Source organism: Delphinus delphis, chromosome 2, assembly GCF_949987515.2.
Source record: "Delphinus delphis chromosome 2, mDelDel1.2, whole genome shotgun sequence".
In the NCBI taxonomy this organism is placed as follows: Eukaryota; Metazoa; Chordata; class Mammalia; order Artiodactyla; family Delphinidae; genus Delphinus; species Delphinus delphis.
Genome location: NC_082684.1, coordinates 103,691,829 through 103,706,925, shown reverse-complemented (window position 1 = coordinate 103,706,925; position 15,097 = coordinate 103,691,829). Strand labels below are relative to the sequence as shown.

General features: G+C 41.8%; 1 protein-coding gene and 2 long non-coding RNA genes across 3 annotated transcripts in view; 1 reads left to right on the top strand and 2 right to left on the bottom strand.

Annotated features, from left to right (window-relative positions):
* Positions 1 to 2,603, bottom strand: part of LOC132420688 (uncharacterized) — a 31,020-nt gene extending 28,417 nt beyond the window's left edge. Inside the window, exon 1 of the long non-coding RNA XR_009518412.1 lies at positions 692 to 2,603. This is a non-coding gene — a long non-coding RNA (uncharacterized lncRNA). The remainder of the gene's footprint in view (positions 1 to 691) is intronic.
* Positions 1 to 15,097, top strand: part of ADAMTSL3 (ADAMTS like 3) — a 370,467-nt gene that overhangs the window by 352,543 nt on the left and 2,827 nt on the right. Inside the window, exons 26-28 of the mRNA XM_060005339.1 lie at positions 2,594 to 2,798; positions 7,464 to 7,564; positions 14,883 to 15,097. Coding sequence (XP_059861322.1) covers positions 2,594 to 2,798; positions 7,464 to 7,564; positions 14,883 to 15,097 — 521 coding nt within the window. The remainder of the gene's footprint in view (positions 1 to 2,593; positions 2,799 to 7,463; positions 7,565 to 14,882) is intronic.
* LOC132420687 (uncharacterized) lies at positions 2,837 to 15,054 on the bottom strand. The gene is made up of 3 exons (XR_009518411.1): positions 14,889 to 15,054; positions 14,552 to 14,748; positions 2,837 to 2,994 (listed from the first exon to the last, which is right to left on the bottom strand). It is a non-coding gene; the product is annotated as an uncharacterized lncRNA (long non-coding RNA).

Genomic DNA, 15,097 nt, shown 5'->3' with positions numbered 1-15,097 from the left:
TGGATCTCCATCCACAATAGTCTTTTTTGTCCCTTCGATATACCGTTCTGTCTCCTGACTCAGGGCCTTTGCACATACTGCTTACTCTCTTTTCACTTAGTTATTCTTATTCATCTATTTTCAGGAAAACCTTCTAGTCCCCAAACTAACCCAGACCCCTGTGCTATATGTTTTTCTATTTCCATGTCATTCTTCTGCACAGCTCTTACCACAATCTGCCTGTCTCGCCCACATACTGGACCATCGGTTCTATGAGACCCAAATCCACAGCTGGTGTGTTTAACGAGTTATCCCCAGCACTCAGCACAGTGATCGCCCCATTGTACACTCTCTAAAAATATTTGTTAAAAAAATGAATGAATGATTGAATAGCATAGTCCCTAGCAGATAATTGACCAATGATGCCATCGACTGAAAATAATGCACAACCTAAAAGTCGAGAGGTATGTTTTATTCGACGGACATTCTGAGGACTTCAGGCTTGGGACATAGCATCGCAGATAATGCTGAGAAACTGTTCTGAAATGGCAAGGTGGGGAGTGGGGAACCAAGATATATAGGAGTTTTTGCAACAAAAGACCAGGTAGTTGGAACATCAAAATATTACTGTTAATTAAAGAAAACCAGCTATCTCAAGTTAAGGAATTTAGCGCCTTTGTCTGTATGGGAAGATGCAAGAGTCTGGGCTTACCGAAATCATTCCTTTGATGTGCACCTCCACTATCTGGGGCCAGTGTCCTGTGCTTTCTCATCCTGAGTCTCCTCGGGGTGGTGCACCGTCAGGGCAGCTGTAATGTGATGGCTTGATGGCTGCAACATCCTTTGTTTACTGACATGGCAGGCAATATTTTTGTTCACAATGCCAAAATTCACAGTAAAAACAAACAAAAAAAAAACCAAGACAAAAACCAAACAGTAGTAGTACTTACTGAGCACAAACCTGTGAGGCAGACACTATTAATCAACCTCATTTTACTGAGGAGGAATCGGAGGTGTACATAATGTTGTACAGCTCACTGCTCTGTGCAAATGCCCACCCCGGATCCATGATCTGTGCCTTGGAGGAGAAGTGGGAGGCATGGTCACACCGTGAAACAAAAGAGGTGCCTCGGAACACGTTATTAGAAGAGCCGTGGATACCATGGGCACCTTGACCTCTCTTGCAGTGCCATAGGCACCTTGACTCTTGCATGAGCTCTTCCTATCCTTCAAAGGAAGAGCTTGTGCAAGAGTCATCTGTCCCTCAGGAAGCAGCAAACTGATGCTAGAATAACTAGGAGGAATTTGATCCAAGAAAACTGGTTTATATCAATTGTTGATTCTCACAATGAGAATTCACATTGGGAAATTTATCCTTATTTATTAAGTACTCTCAAGCCTTTAGCCACTCCTAGAAAAAACTGTCCTACACTTTCATACCTAGAAGAAACAGTAGAGATCATCTAACCGTAGATCCCTCTACATCAGGGGTCCTTCACATTTCAGTGCCACGGATCCCTCCGTAGTCTAGAGAAGCCTATGGCTCCCTTCTCAATCAAGGGTTTTAAATCTACAAAAATAAAATATACTTGACTACAGAGGAATCCAATTAATTATATTGAAATATAGTTACTGAAGTAGTTTGAAATGTGTGATGTAATAGGAAATTTGCTTCTCTCAACACACTAAATAACAGGATCTACTAGTACAATTGATTCTGAAATGGTGATGAATATAACTGCTGTTTTGGATGCCTGCCACAATTTTCATGTCATGTGAAAGCAGCTATGATTTCTACTGCTAACAAAATCACAGGTATTGCTATTACTACTAGATGTTGTTGCCTACATTTTTACAATTGAAGGCAATACAATTGCCGTTAGAGCTTAGTGGCAATAAAGATGTAATCCTTTTCCCATCCAAGTCCATGGTTCCCTGGCAGAACAATGGGGCTCAGGTTAGGAACCCCTACTCTTCAGTATCCTGGTGGCAGCTCGAACATCTTGAGTGACAGAGCACCCAATATCTCCAAGGTGTCCACTTCCAAGTTCAGTCTTCTATAATCATTATGAACTTTAGGGTCAGATAAATCTAGAAGCAGTCCCAGCTTTCTTGGCATGTTTGTTATGGGACCATAGCTATTTAACCTTGTGGACATCGCTGTCCTCATTGCAAGAATGGGAACAAGATGACAATTACATTAGAAAACATGCGAATGTCTCAGAGCACAAAGAGCACATAGGTGATTTAGTAATATCCAGTAATATTCCCTTTGCTTTCAGTGAGTTGAAATCCACCTTTTTGAAGTTTCCACCTAATTTTGCCCTAGCTGTACTCTATGAAGCCACACAAGTCACGGCTCCTTACATACTTGAAGACGGCTCTATCCCACCCCTATGTTGCTTGTCTCTACGTGGTGATTCTGTTGCTTCTCTGAGTAAAAGAAAATCTGAGCATATGGCTGGGAGTTATCTGTGCTGCTGCCCATTTCCGGAGAGACGTGTGAGGGCCCTGAAACAGTCATCATCTTAGGATCAATTTTTCCTTTGGAAGGCACTCCCTGTTGGATCTGTCCTACCAGTCCTTACTAAGCTCCTGTAGTTTTTGTTCTTAGGTGGTTCACGGGCACATGGTCAGAGTGCTCTGTGTCTTGCGGTGAAGGATTCCGCAGTCGGCAAGTGACCTGTAAGCGGACAAGAGCCAATGGGACTGTACAGGTGATGCCTCCGAGAGCATGTGCCCCCAGAGAGAGGCCTCTGGGAAGAAGCCCCTGCTCCAGTCACCCGTGTGTTCCAGGGCTTATTGAACCAGGGAACCAGGTAATGCTGACAAATCTAGTGTTTTGAAAGTATGATCATTTACTATAATCATACACTCCCTGTGGTGAAACCCATGCATCAAAAAAAATTAAAAAAGAGACTTCCCTGGTGGTCCAGTGGTTAAGATTTTGCCTTCCAGTGCAGGGGGTGCAGGTTGGATCCCTTGTCGGGGACCAAGATCCCACGTGCTTCGCGGCTAAAGAACCAAAACATAAAACAGAAGGAATATTGTAACAAATTCAATAAAGACTTTTAAAATGGTATACATCAAAAAAAATAAAATAAACCCATGCATCAGGGCCCCTCCGCACGGGGGAAGAGGAGACCCCAACTGCTGCGTGGCAGTCATGAAACTCAGCTGCACAGGGACCTTACCACACCACGCACAGGCTGGTTCACGGGACCTTCTTATCCTTTCATGGGCCTCTCTGTTGTAATTAACACAGGCTGCAGGGACCAAAAGTTCCCCTCGGCCCTTCTGAAAATGTTCGGTAATGTTAGTGCAGGAAGGTACTTCACACTTCCTGCATTTCTGCCCTGCAGTGCAGCAGTTGTTGCTGCTGGGAGTCATTGTGCTAATGCTCTTAGGTCATTTTCCCCTTTAGTTGTTCTGATTAACTCCAAGCACTACATGGCTACACACTTGTCTAACTGGAAAATGCACAGCCCCAGTTCTGTGCAGGGATGATGCAAAGCAGAGTGTGATACATCTTTCTGGAGCATCAAGTTTATTAACTAGAATTGGAAGAACCAAGGATTTCTTCGAACAAGAACTATCCCCCTCCCCCACCAACACGGAAGACAGAAGAGTGGGGGAGGGGAGACGTGCCCCAGGAATGACAGTCCAGTCTCTGAAGTTTCACCCAGGTGGGGATTGAGGGGCGGATCTGCAGCCACGGTGGCCTCTCTTTCGGTCGCCTGGGCTGCTCCGGACCATCCTCTGAGCTGGCCAGGGTCTTGGATACGATGCTTATGAAGGCCGTGCAGAGAACACACTCATCTTCCACTGGACTGGGACCCAGGGAGCGTGGCGGCCTGACCTTCCTGCCTCGGTCATCCATGGGGTTCAGATGGGCTCACTTTATTATGATGCCTCTTGCTGGGAAGCTTGCAACAAAGGTGTTTTAATATCAAGTTCCTGATTCTCCCAGCCACCTCTTGCTTTTTCTGGCTGTGGCCAGAGGGAGTGGATGAGGACATACTCGCAGGCTGCCCAGCGTGGGAGGACCTTCATGTTGGATAGATGGATTTGAGGCAATAGGGACAAGAGCAGGCTTCAAGAAAAGGAGCAGAGGAACACTAGTAATATGTGCACAGAAGTCTCAGAACCGGTATTCCAAATACCACCTTGAATGCTGTTATAATAAAAAATACCTGGGAAAAAATGCTTAAGAAATGTGTAGTAGACCCTGTCTTGGTCTGCAGGGCACCATAAGAGAAAACCACAGATTGGGTGCCTTAAACAGCAGAAATTTATGTTTTCCCAGTTCTAGAGGCTAGAAGTCCAAAATCAAGCTGCTGTCGGGGTTGGTTTTGGTCAGACTTCTCTTTCTGGCTTGTGGACAGCCACCTTCTAACTACATCCTCACATGGTCTCTTCTCTGTGCACACACACACAGAGTTCTGGTGTCTCTTCCTCTTCTTATAAGGACACTATTCCTGTCAGATTAAGGCCCCACCCTTATGGCCTCATTTAACCTCTAACCTCCTTAGAGACCCTATCTCCAAATGCAGTCACATTGGTGGCTAGAGTTTCAATATATAAATTTTGAGGAGATACAAATGGGTCCATAACATTATGCCCTTTGGTCCCCCCAAAATTCACGTCCTTCTCATGTGCAAAATACACTCACCCCATCTCAATATCCCCAGAGGTCTTAACCCATTCCAACACCGATTCCAAGTCCAAAGCCTCATTAAATTTCACCTGATCAGGTATGGGTGAGAAATGACACATAAAATTAACCATCACAGAACCTATAAAGAAAAATGTAACACACTGTTGAAACACATAACAGAAAAGTTGAACAGTCCATTCCTTTAAATGAACTGAAATATGTAATGTAATTCTAATTCAGATTACAGTAGAATTCTTTTTTCGGAACTTACGATAGTTTTGACATTCATATGGGAGAATGAGTGAGGACAAGAAATTTTTAGAAAAGCAAATTACTAGAGGTATAGAAAGACTTTCCTTATCTGATGTCAAAGTGTGCCGCAAAGCTCTTGTAGTAAAATAGTGCAGCATTAGTAGAGGAATAGATGTGAGTCATGGAATATAATTAGAGTACAGAAACAGACCCATGTAAAATGAGTTTAAAGTTCAAAGGCAGCTCATCATAGAGGGAAGAATAGTTCAAAAAAAAATAGTATAAAACTACAGAAAGTTTTTTTTCCCCAGACATTAAAGAAGATCTAAATAAATGAAAAGACATCCTATATTTATGTATCAAAAGACTTAATGTTATTCAGATGACAGCACTCCCCAAGTTGATCTACAGATTCAACACAATCCCTTTCAAAATCCCAGCTTCTTTGCAGAAATTGACAAGCTGATCCTAAAATTCATATGGAAATATAAAGGACCCAGAATAGCCAGAACAATGTAGAAAAAGAACAAAGTTGGAGGGCTCAGACTTCTCAGTTTCAAAACTTACTACAAAACTGTAATAATCATGAGAGTGTGGTACTCGCATAGCATAGACACATAGACTGATGAAAGAGAGTTGAAAGTCTGGAGATAAATCCATGTATCTATGTCAACTGATTTTCTGCAAAGGTGACAAGACCATTCAATGGGGAAAGAATAATCTCCTCAACAAACGGTGCAGGACAACTGAATAGCCACATACAAAAGAAAGAACTTGAATTCCTAGCCTACAATATACAAAAAATTAAGTCAAAATTTATCAGAGACCTAAACTTAAGAGCTAAAACAATAAAGCTCCTGGAAGAAAATTTAGCCATAAATCTTCATGCTTTGGATTAGGAGATGGTTTCTTAGATATGACACCAAAACATAAGCCACAACAACAACAAAAATAAATTGGACCACATCAAAATTAAAAACTTTTTTTGCTACGAAGGACATGATCAAGAAAGTGGACAGCCCACAGAGTGGGAGAAAGTATTTTAAAATCATATATGTGAAAGGGAACTTGTTTCTAAAATATATAAAGAACACTCAAACTCAATAATAAAAACACAAATAAACTAATTAAAATATTGAAAAGGATCTGAATAGACATTTCTCCAATAAAGACTTACAAGCGGCCAATAAGAACAGGAAAAGAAACTTAGCATCATTAGTCATTAGGGAAATGCTAATCACAAAGAGAGATAGTAGTAAGTGTTGATGAGGACATGGAGAAATTGGAACCTTAATACTTCACAAGCGGGAATGAAAAATGGTCTAGCCACTTTGGAAAACAGTCTGACAGTTCTTCAAAAGGTTAAATGTATGGGTTACCATATGACCCAGTAATTCTACTCCTAGGTATGTACCGAAGAGAAATGAAAACAGGTTCACAGAAAAACCTGTACATGAATGTTCATAGCATTATTAATAAGAACCAAAGAGTGGGAATAACTCAAGTCAAACCCATAATAAAACTCCAAAAATTAGAAATAACTGACAGATAAATAAATGTGGTGTATTTGTATAATGGAATATCATCTGGCCATTAAAAAGAATAAACTAATATGTATTACAAGGTGATGAACCTTAAAGACATTATGGTCAGGGAGGGAAGGCAGACACAAAAGACCACATATTGTATGATTCTATTTATATGAAGTGTCTACAATAGGTAAATCTCTAGAGAAAAATGTAGCTGAACAGTTGTCTAGGCCTGAGGGGGAGAGGCCATGGGAGGAATTGGGAGTAGATGCTAAAGGGTACAGGGTTTCTTTTGGGGATGGTGATAATGTCTTAAAATTGATTGTGGTGATGGTTGCACAACTCTAAAAACCATTAAATTGTATACGTTAAACAGTGACTTGTACAGTATGTGAATTATATCACAATATTGTTGTTAGGAAAAAAAAAGATTGTATGAGGGAAATTGGTCAACTAATGTAAGAAAAACAAGTAAAATGAGAGCCCAAACTCACGGCGTACATCAGAATAAATTCTGACTTGATTAAAGTGCTCAGTGTAAAAGTAATTAAACTGGACTAGAACTACCAGGATGGGAAAGACCTTTTCAAGCATAAAACAAATTACAAGAAAAATTAATAGGTGTTATGAGTACAGAAAAATTTAAGAACTGCATGTCAAAATATTTTTTTCTGTAATTAAACTCACCTCAACACATAGCCTTCATTTTTGCTCTGAGCAGGAAAACCCAAACTTGCCCATGGCTTATGGTTTTAAGCATAGTCATTTCTGAACCTAAGCCTGGTCAATTACAGATTGGCCCTGTCCTTTCCCCTTCTGCCCAGAGGTGGTCTAAGTTTCTGGGGGAAAAGAGGAAAGGAAACTTCTGGCTCTAAAGGAGGGCTGTCTGGTCCTTAGAGCTGGGCTTACATCCTCCCTAACTTCCCTCGGGTACAGCTGATCCCCTGTAGCTAGTCCTTAGCAATGCCGCCGCAGCACATGGTTTTGGAACCCCAGCATGCATGAGCTCCCAGTGTTGTTTATACTGCATTGTGCTTTTGTTCCAGTGTCCTGGACGTTGCCTGGGTCGCGCTGTGAGGATGCAGCAGCAGCATCATATAATTTGTCAACACCCCAACCGTTCTGAGTCCGGCTGTGATGACAGGAGGTACCGGCCCCGCCCTAGGGCAGCACACAACCTCTGCCACCTCAGTAGTGACTATGACCGCCTGAAAGTGGCATCATCTGTCCTCTATACCACCTCTCATAATGGACAGTTCCTACTAAATTATGATTTCTCATGGTGCCATCCTCAATAGTATGTATTATACCAAAATACTCATTAACATGTACTATTTATCATCACAAATTATTTGGATGTTCAACATACAGAGACACCCCAAAGAGAAAGGAAAAAGTAGCATTGAGAATAGACAGGTATTTTTCCCTCTATATACAAAGTTGATGAAGCCTAATAATATTTCATTTAGGCTTACAGATTAAATCTGTAACCTAGTGTTTTCTATGAACTACATTATTCCTTTGTTTAGAAACTGTTTGATTAGGATGTTGGCACAGAATAACATCCAACGTTATTAGCAGAGAATAAAATTTACTTTAGCAGAGAATAAAATTAACTTTTATCTTGTTAAGGGGCTTACACAAGAAAAAAAATGCTTCCCTCTTTTATAAAAGTCTGAGCTGATAGATGATTTAGGGGTAGAAGAACTTTGTTCCCTGAGGTCACTCAGAGGTCACCCAGACCCCTTCCGTCTGGCGACTCCACCACCCCAGAGGAGCGTGCTCCAGCCAGAGAAAGTGAGGAGAAAGCCAAGAGGGCACACTAATGGGGAAATTTGGAGTTCTACCACTCTCTTCTTGTGTAACCTTGGACTACCTAACCTCCTAGTCTGCACAATGGGGTATTACTGTCGGTGCGAAATTATGCTAGGTTTTTTTTTTTTAATTGAAGTAGAGTTGATTTACAATGTTGTGTTAATTTCTGCTGTACAGCAAAGTGATTCAGTTATACACATATAGACATTCTTTTTTTTAAATAGTCTTTTCCGTTATGGCTTATCATAGAATATTGAATATAGTTCTCTGTGCTATACAGTAGGACCTTACTGTCTATCCATTATATATAAAAACTTACATCTGCTCACAACAGCCTTCCACTCCATCCCTCCCTCAACCTCCTCCCCCTTGGCAACCACCAGCCTATTCTCTTATGTCCGTGATTCTGTTTCTGTTTGAAAGACAGGTTCATTTGTGTCGTATTTTATTTTACTTTATCTTATTTTATTTTTTGGCGGTACACGGCCCTCTCACTGTTGTGGCCTCTCCCGTTACGGAGCACAGGCTCCGGACACGCAGGCTCAGCGGCCATGGCTCACGGGCCCAGCCACTCCGCAATGTGGGATCTTCCTGGACCGGGGCACGAACCCGTGTCCCCTGCATCGGCAGGCGGACTCTCAACCACTGCGCCACTAGGGAAGCCCTGTGTCATATTTTAGATTCCACACATAAGTGATATCGTATGGTATTTGTCTTTCTCTTTCTGACTTACTTCACTTAGTATGATAATCTCTTGTTGCATCCATGTTGCTGCAAATGGCATGATTTCATTCTTTTTATGGCTGTGTAGTATTCCATTGTATATAGGTACCACATCTTCTTTATCCATTCATCTGTCAGTGGACACTTAGGTTGTTTCCATGTCTTGGCTATTGGATGCATGTATCTTTTTGAATTATAGTTTTCTCCGCATATATGCCTGCGAGTAGGATTGCTGGATCACATGGTAATTCTATTTTTAGTTTTCTAAGGAACCTCCGTACTGTCTTCCACAATGGCTGCACCACCTTACACTCCCATGAACAGGGTAAGAGGGTTCCCTTTTCTCTGCACCCTCTCCAGCATTTAGTATTTGTAGACGTTTTAATGATGGCCATCCTGACTGGTGTGAGGTGGTACCTCATTATAGTTTTGATTTGCATTTCTCTAATAATTAGCGATGTTGAGCATCTTTTCATGTGCCTGTTGGCTATCTGTATTTCTTCTTTGGACAAACGTCTGTTTAGGTCTTCTGCCCATTTTTGGATAGGGTTTTCTGTTTTTTTTGTTGTTGTTGTTGAGCTGTGTGAGCTCTTACTTTATCTTGGAAATCAAGCCCTTGTCGGTCGCATCATTTGCAAATATTTTCTCCTAGTCTGTAGGTTATCTTGTTTGGGGGAAGCTTTGATTGTTTGGTTTAGTGTGAAGCACTTAAGCAGCCTTGGTCATAGAAGATGCTCACTCTATGGCTCTTCCTTCCTCCTCCACATCCTGAGTCTTGCTGGAGAAAATGAGATGACCTTGACAACTGGCTCTGTTTCTATTTTGAGCCTTTAGTAAGGTTTGGCAATGTAGGGTCAGCTGCATTTCCTATTCCCAAAACAATTCCAGCCAGAACCATTCTCCTCAAATGGAAAATGTCTGGAACAGCTGCCCTTATTCTCAACAGAAAACCCAGTTTCCAATTTTGTTCGGAAGATGGAGACCACACACAGATTGATAGGTATCATCCCAGATGTTTTACTTTGCATGCTCAAAGATATATTTATATTACAAACACCTACGTGGTTTGAGCTTTCTTTATAACATACTGGATATATTTTTCTGAAACTTGTTTTTTCTGCTTATCAATACATTATAGAGCTATTTCCCATCCAAGTACATGAGTCACTTTATTCTTTGGAATTGTTGTACTTAATGTTACCTCACTCCATTTCTAATGGACATTTGATGGTTTCCAATTTTTTTGCTATTACAAACAAATGCTGCGGTAAACATCCGGAACATCTTTATGCACAAAGGGTAATATTCTTATGGGATACATTTTAGACATGGACTTGAATTGACAGACATGCTCATTTGGACACTACTAAATAACCATCAAAATGTCTACACCAACAGTATATGAGAGTCCCCCTTTTCATCAACTTTATATAGGTTTTTCAATATTTTAAAAATTTTGCCAATCTGATGGATGAAATATCTTATTGTAATTTGTACTTTTCTGGTTACTTTTTACATGACTTTTGGCTCTTTGTATTTTTTCTCCAACCCATCCACCTTTTTCCATCTTTACCACCATCACCCCTGGCCAAGCCATCCAACTGGTCTCCCTCCACCCATCCATGCTCCTTTCCAACCCAGTCTCCCCACTGCAGCCAGAGTAATCTTTTCCAAAATGCAAATCTGATCATACCACCACCACACCCCGTCTCCCTGCTAGATTAACATCACTTTAGAGGCTTCACTTGCTCTTAGGGAAAAGGTTGACTAAAATCCACAATGTGCCCTATAAAATATTGCACGGTCAAGTCCTACTTCCCTGCACACCTTCATTCGAGACCTCAGTCTGTCTCACTCTTCCAGCCACTGTCCTTCTTTCAGTCCCTCGGATACGCCATGAACTTTCCAACCAAAACAAGAAGCAAAAAATAGAATAGAAAGGATAAAAGGCATAGAAGGATCTATCACGAGGATATCTGATTAAGTGGGGTTTTAGAGAAAGAGATACGGAAATGAACTGAAAGGGTAGACATAAAAGAAGTAATAGAAGAAAAATTCCTAGACCTGAAGGGGGAAAAGAGTAAAGTTGCCTTTCATTTTCTCTATTGTTTCTGCTTCCTCCAGGGTTGGCTGTTCAGCTTTTAGTACTAGTGTCCTAGTACTTTTCTTTCATGCTGTTAGTTTTCCCCAAATATCTGGTGGTTTATGGAAGAAGGACTAGGTTACTTTAGAGAGCTTCTCTGGGTCTCTTTTGCAGTTTTCTGGCCTCATTTCCCCCCACAGACCTCTTCTGCTGACTGGGCATGCTTCCTGTGAGCTCGCTGAAGGTAGGTGAGGTACTAGATCTCACTTTACAATGCAGTGGGTGGGCTGGAGACCCCCAGTTGCCATAGTACAGCCTCAGTAAATATTAGAGGGTGTGTTACAAGGAGTAACATTGTTAGTGGCCACTGGTAGAGAATCAGTGGTGAGCAGGTCATCTGCTAGCCTCTATTATTGGCCCTGGGAAGGGTTTGGGAGGTGTGGCTTCCACTGAAAAGAGTTATAAAGGGAGTGAGAATTATCAGGGTAAACTAGCCCACATTATGGCAAGAAGACAACACAGGGATCTGAGGACGTGCTGGAGGACCCAGAGAGTTTGTTCCCCAAAGAGGTAATTCCTAACCTCAGCCATGAGTCAGAATTCCCTGGGAAGTTTCTTTAAAGATTCTTGGGCCTCAACTGGGACTTAATGAATTAGAATCTTGAGGAGGAGTGGAACCTGCCAATCTGTATCTCTTTTGTTCGTTGGTTTGTCTTTTGTTTTAATTCTTTCCTAATCTATGTCTTTTTAAAGCTGCCTACATACCTCTGATAGTAAGCCAGACTTGAAATCTACTGCCCTACAGAATCAGTAGTTCCATCTGGCTGATGATGAAACGGGTTATTTGAGGTAGGAGCAGAGCTGGACTGAATAGGAATGAGAAATTAAGACAGACTAGTAGAAACAGGGTTACTGTTATGATTTCTGCTGCCATTTCTACTTTCATGTTTTGCAGAGAAAAACACGAGTTCCAATTGTGTGCACAGTGTTGGTGCCCAGACTGTGTCCCCCTAGCTCAGGCATCCCCATCCCCAGTCCCATCCCTGCCCGGAAGGAAGTGATGCTCTCTGCTGGACCGATCTTGCATTCTTTTACTGGGTCCTCAATGACCAGCCTCTTGGGTTTCAGCATCTGCCTTGGTCTCTAGCTCCCTGCGCCCCCCTCACCTTTCATATTTAGGAAGCTAAATAGTTTCTTCTGACTTCCCACTGGCCCTGTCTTCTAACAAAGCAGAAAAAGAGGCTGTATTAGTTAAGGTCCTTTGGGCTAGAAACAACAAAAGTCAACTTGGAATGAGTTATACAAAGAGGGTGGGAGAGTTCTTATTAAGATAGGACCACCATTCTCAGAACAATTTGCTATCTTCTAAAATGTCTTCTTTGAGTATCCTTGGAATATTTGTTCAACTGTTTTCAGTAGAAAAGCTGATCTCTGCATAGGGGATGGCTGAAGAGTACTCAGTCTCTGCCCTCTTGTCCAAAGCAACTCAACTTTTGGCCCCCTAAGCTTCATACCCACTGGAGAAAACAAAAACCCTGCAGTTAACAGGACACCCTCATCCCTTTTCCTCTTACAAATCTTATAAACAGTTTGATGGGACAGTATTAAGTAAACCCTTTGATAGAGTCTCCCCCTACTGGCTAATCAAAGTATTGCTTCCAACTATGTGTAATAGTCTCTTAGAGAAGTTCAGGTGATCAGAATTTTCTCCACCTTATTACATTTCCAGTGGTGTTTCAACACTCCGTATGGATTATGTGCGCTGATAGGGAGCCTTTTATAGGAACACAAAAATGTCTCGATCCAAAGGGATAATGCTGTGAGACCTCAGGAAGGACTGTAACCAAGAAATGAGGAGTAATTTCTCCTCTCAGCTCTGCAGCTCTGTGTGTTTCTGCTTCATTCTTTGTTCTTTCTGAATGTTATTTTATTCTACTTCTCTGGCCCATGTGGCAGAGTATGGCCACCACTACTCCAGCCTTCAGGTTTATATGTCTTGTTCCAGCAACTTCCAAGTTCCTGGGAGAAAGACAGTGATTGAACCAGCTCAGGTTAGGGCCCTCTTCCAGTCATCTTAGGGGATGGGGAGACATTCTCATGTGGTACAAGTACATCAGTTCCAGGAACCCTGCCCGAGGGAACAAGAGCAGATACCCCAAAGTGGGTCCACTAAGGTGGCTCACCCTCCAGGGTAAATATCTGTTCAAAAATCAGAGGGCATTCAACAGGCACATGAAAAGGTGCTGAACATCACTAATCATCAGGGAAATGCATATCAAAACCAGAATGAAATATCACCTCACACCTGTCAGAATATTTGTTGTCAAAAAGACAACAAATAATAAATGCTGCTGAGGATGGGAAAAGGGAACACTTGTACACTGTTAGTGGGAATGTCAGTTAGTGCGGCCGCTATGGAAAACAGTATAGAGATTCCTTAAAAAGGTAAAAAGAGAACTACCAGATGATATAGCAATTCCACTCCTGGGTATAAACCTGAAGAAAATGAAAACACAAATTCAAAAAGATTGGGCTTCCCCGGTGGCACAGTGGTTGAGAGTCCACCTGCCGATGCAGGGGACATGGGTTCGTGCCCCGGTCCGGGAAGATCCCACATGCCACGGAGCGGCTTTCCATATCTTTCCATAATAGATATGGAAAGATATGGAAACAACTTAAGTAGCCATCAACAGATGAATGGATAAAGGAGATGTGGTACATATACAGTGAAATATTACTCAGCCATAAAGAATGAGATTTTGCCATTTGCAACAACATGGATAGACCTGGAGTGTATATATGCTTAGGGAAGAAAGTCAGACAGAGAAAGACAAATATCATACATATGCTGTCACTTATATGTGGAATCTAAAAAATAAAACGAATGACTATAACAGAAACAGACTCATAGATACAGAGACAAACTAGTGGTTACCCAGCGGGGGAAAGGCATGGAGGATGGGCAAGACAGGGCTAAGAGACTGAGAGGTGTCAACCAGTTGGTATAAAATAAATAAGGTACAAGGATGTAATGCACAGCACAGGGAATATAGTCAGTATTTTATAATAACTTTAAATGGAGTATAAAGTATAAAAATATTGAATCACTATGTTGTACACCTGAAGCTAATATAATATTGTAAATCAACGATACTTCAATTAAAAAAATTAAGTAGCTACTGTGTAGGGTAGTTGTGAGGATTAAAGGAGTCAATCTATGTAAAGTATTTGGAAAATTCTCTGGCACATGGTTGTCAAATAAATATACACGTACAGTGGACCCTTTTTGACAACAACAAAACAGAGGGCATTAACTTTCTATTCTGTTTTAAAGAGTAAGGAGGCTAGAAAGAGATCCCTCTTCCCAAAAGGTCTTTTTTAGCTCTCACTATGAGTTATATAGTGTGTCCTAAATGTAAACTAGAGCACTCCTCTTAGCAGAGAAGGTTGCTCACAAACAAATTCATACTCATACCAGAATATATTTCAAGTGCTTATATAAACGGAGCTTACAGTTTGTTAACAAATGTGTCTTTCTTCTCTTCCTTAAATCGATCTGCTCCAGCTCATCAGGAGAGTGTGTCTTTTGAGGTGCGTGCCTTGATGTGGTGCCAGAGGTTCACGGAAACACATGGTTTGCTTGCCTCTATTGAGGTTGTGATTCCTCCACCACTTTGCTTAGTCAGCCAGGAACAATGCAGATGAGTTTCCTGTTGAATAAGGTCGTAATTGTCAAGCCTTTGCTATACTGAAAGTACAGTACAGTAAAAGGCTTGATCCCAGCAAGAAGTGACACCCCACTTTCTCCCATTGTCCACCTTTTTGTTTGTTTTTCTCATTTCAGACCCACCTTTTGGAGGAACTGCTCGTCGCGGGCTTGTGACACATGTTGGCATGCAGGCCCTTGGAGGCCCTGTACGTCAGCCTGTGGTCAGGGCTTCCAGTCTAGGAAGGTGGACTGTGTCCACACAAGGAGCTGCAAGACGGTGGCTGAGAGACGCTGTGAGCCGGGAAAGAAACCCTCTTCCTGGCGGCACTGCCTGGGGCCTTCCTGTGATA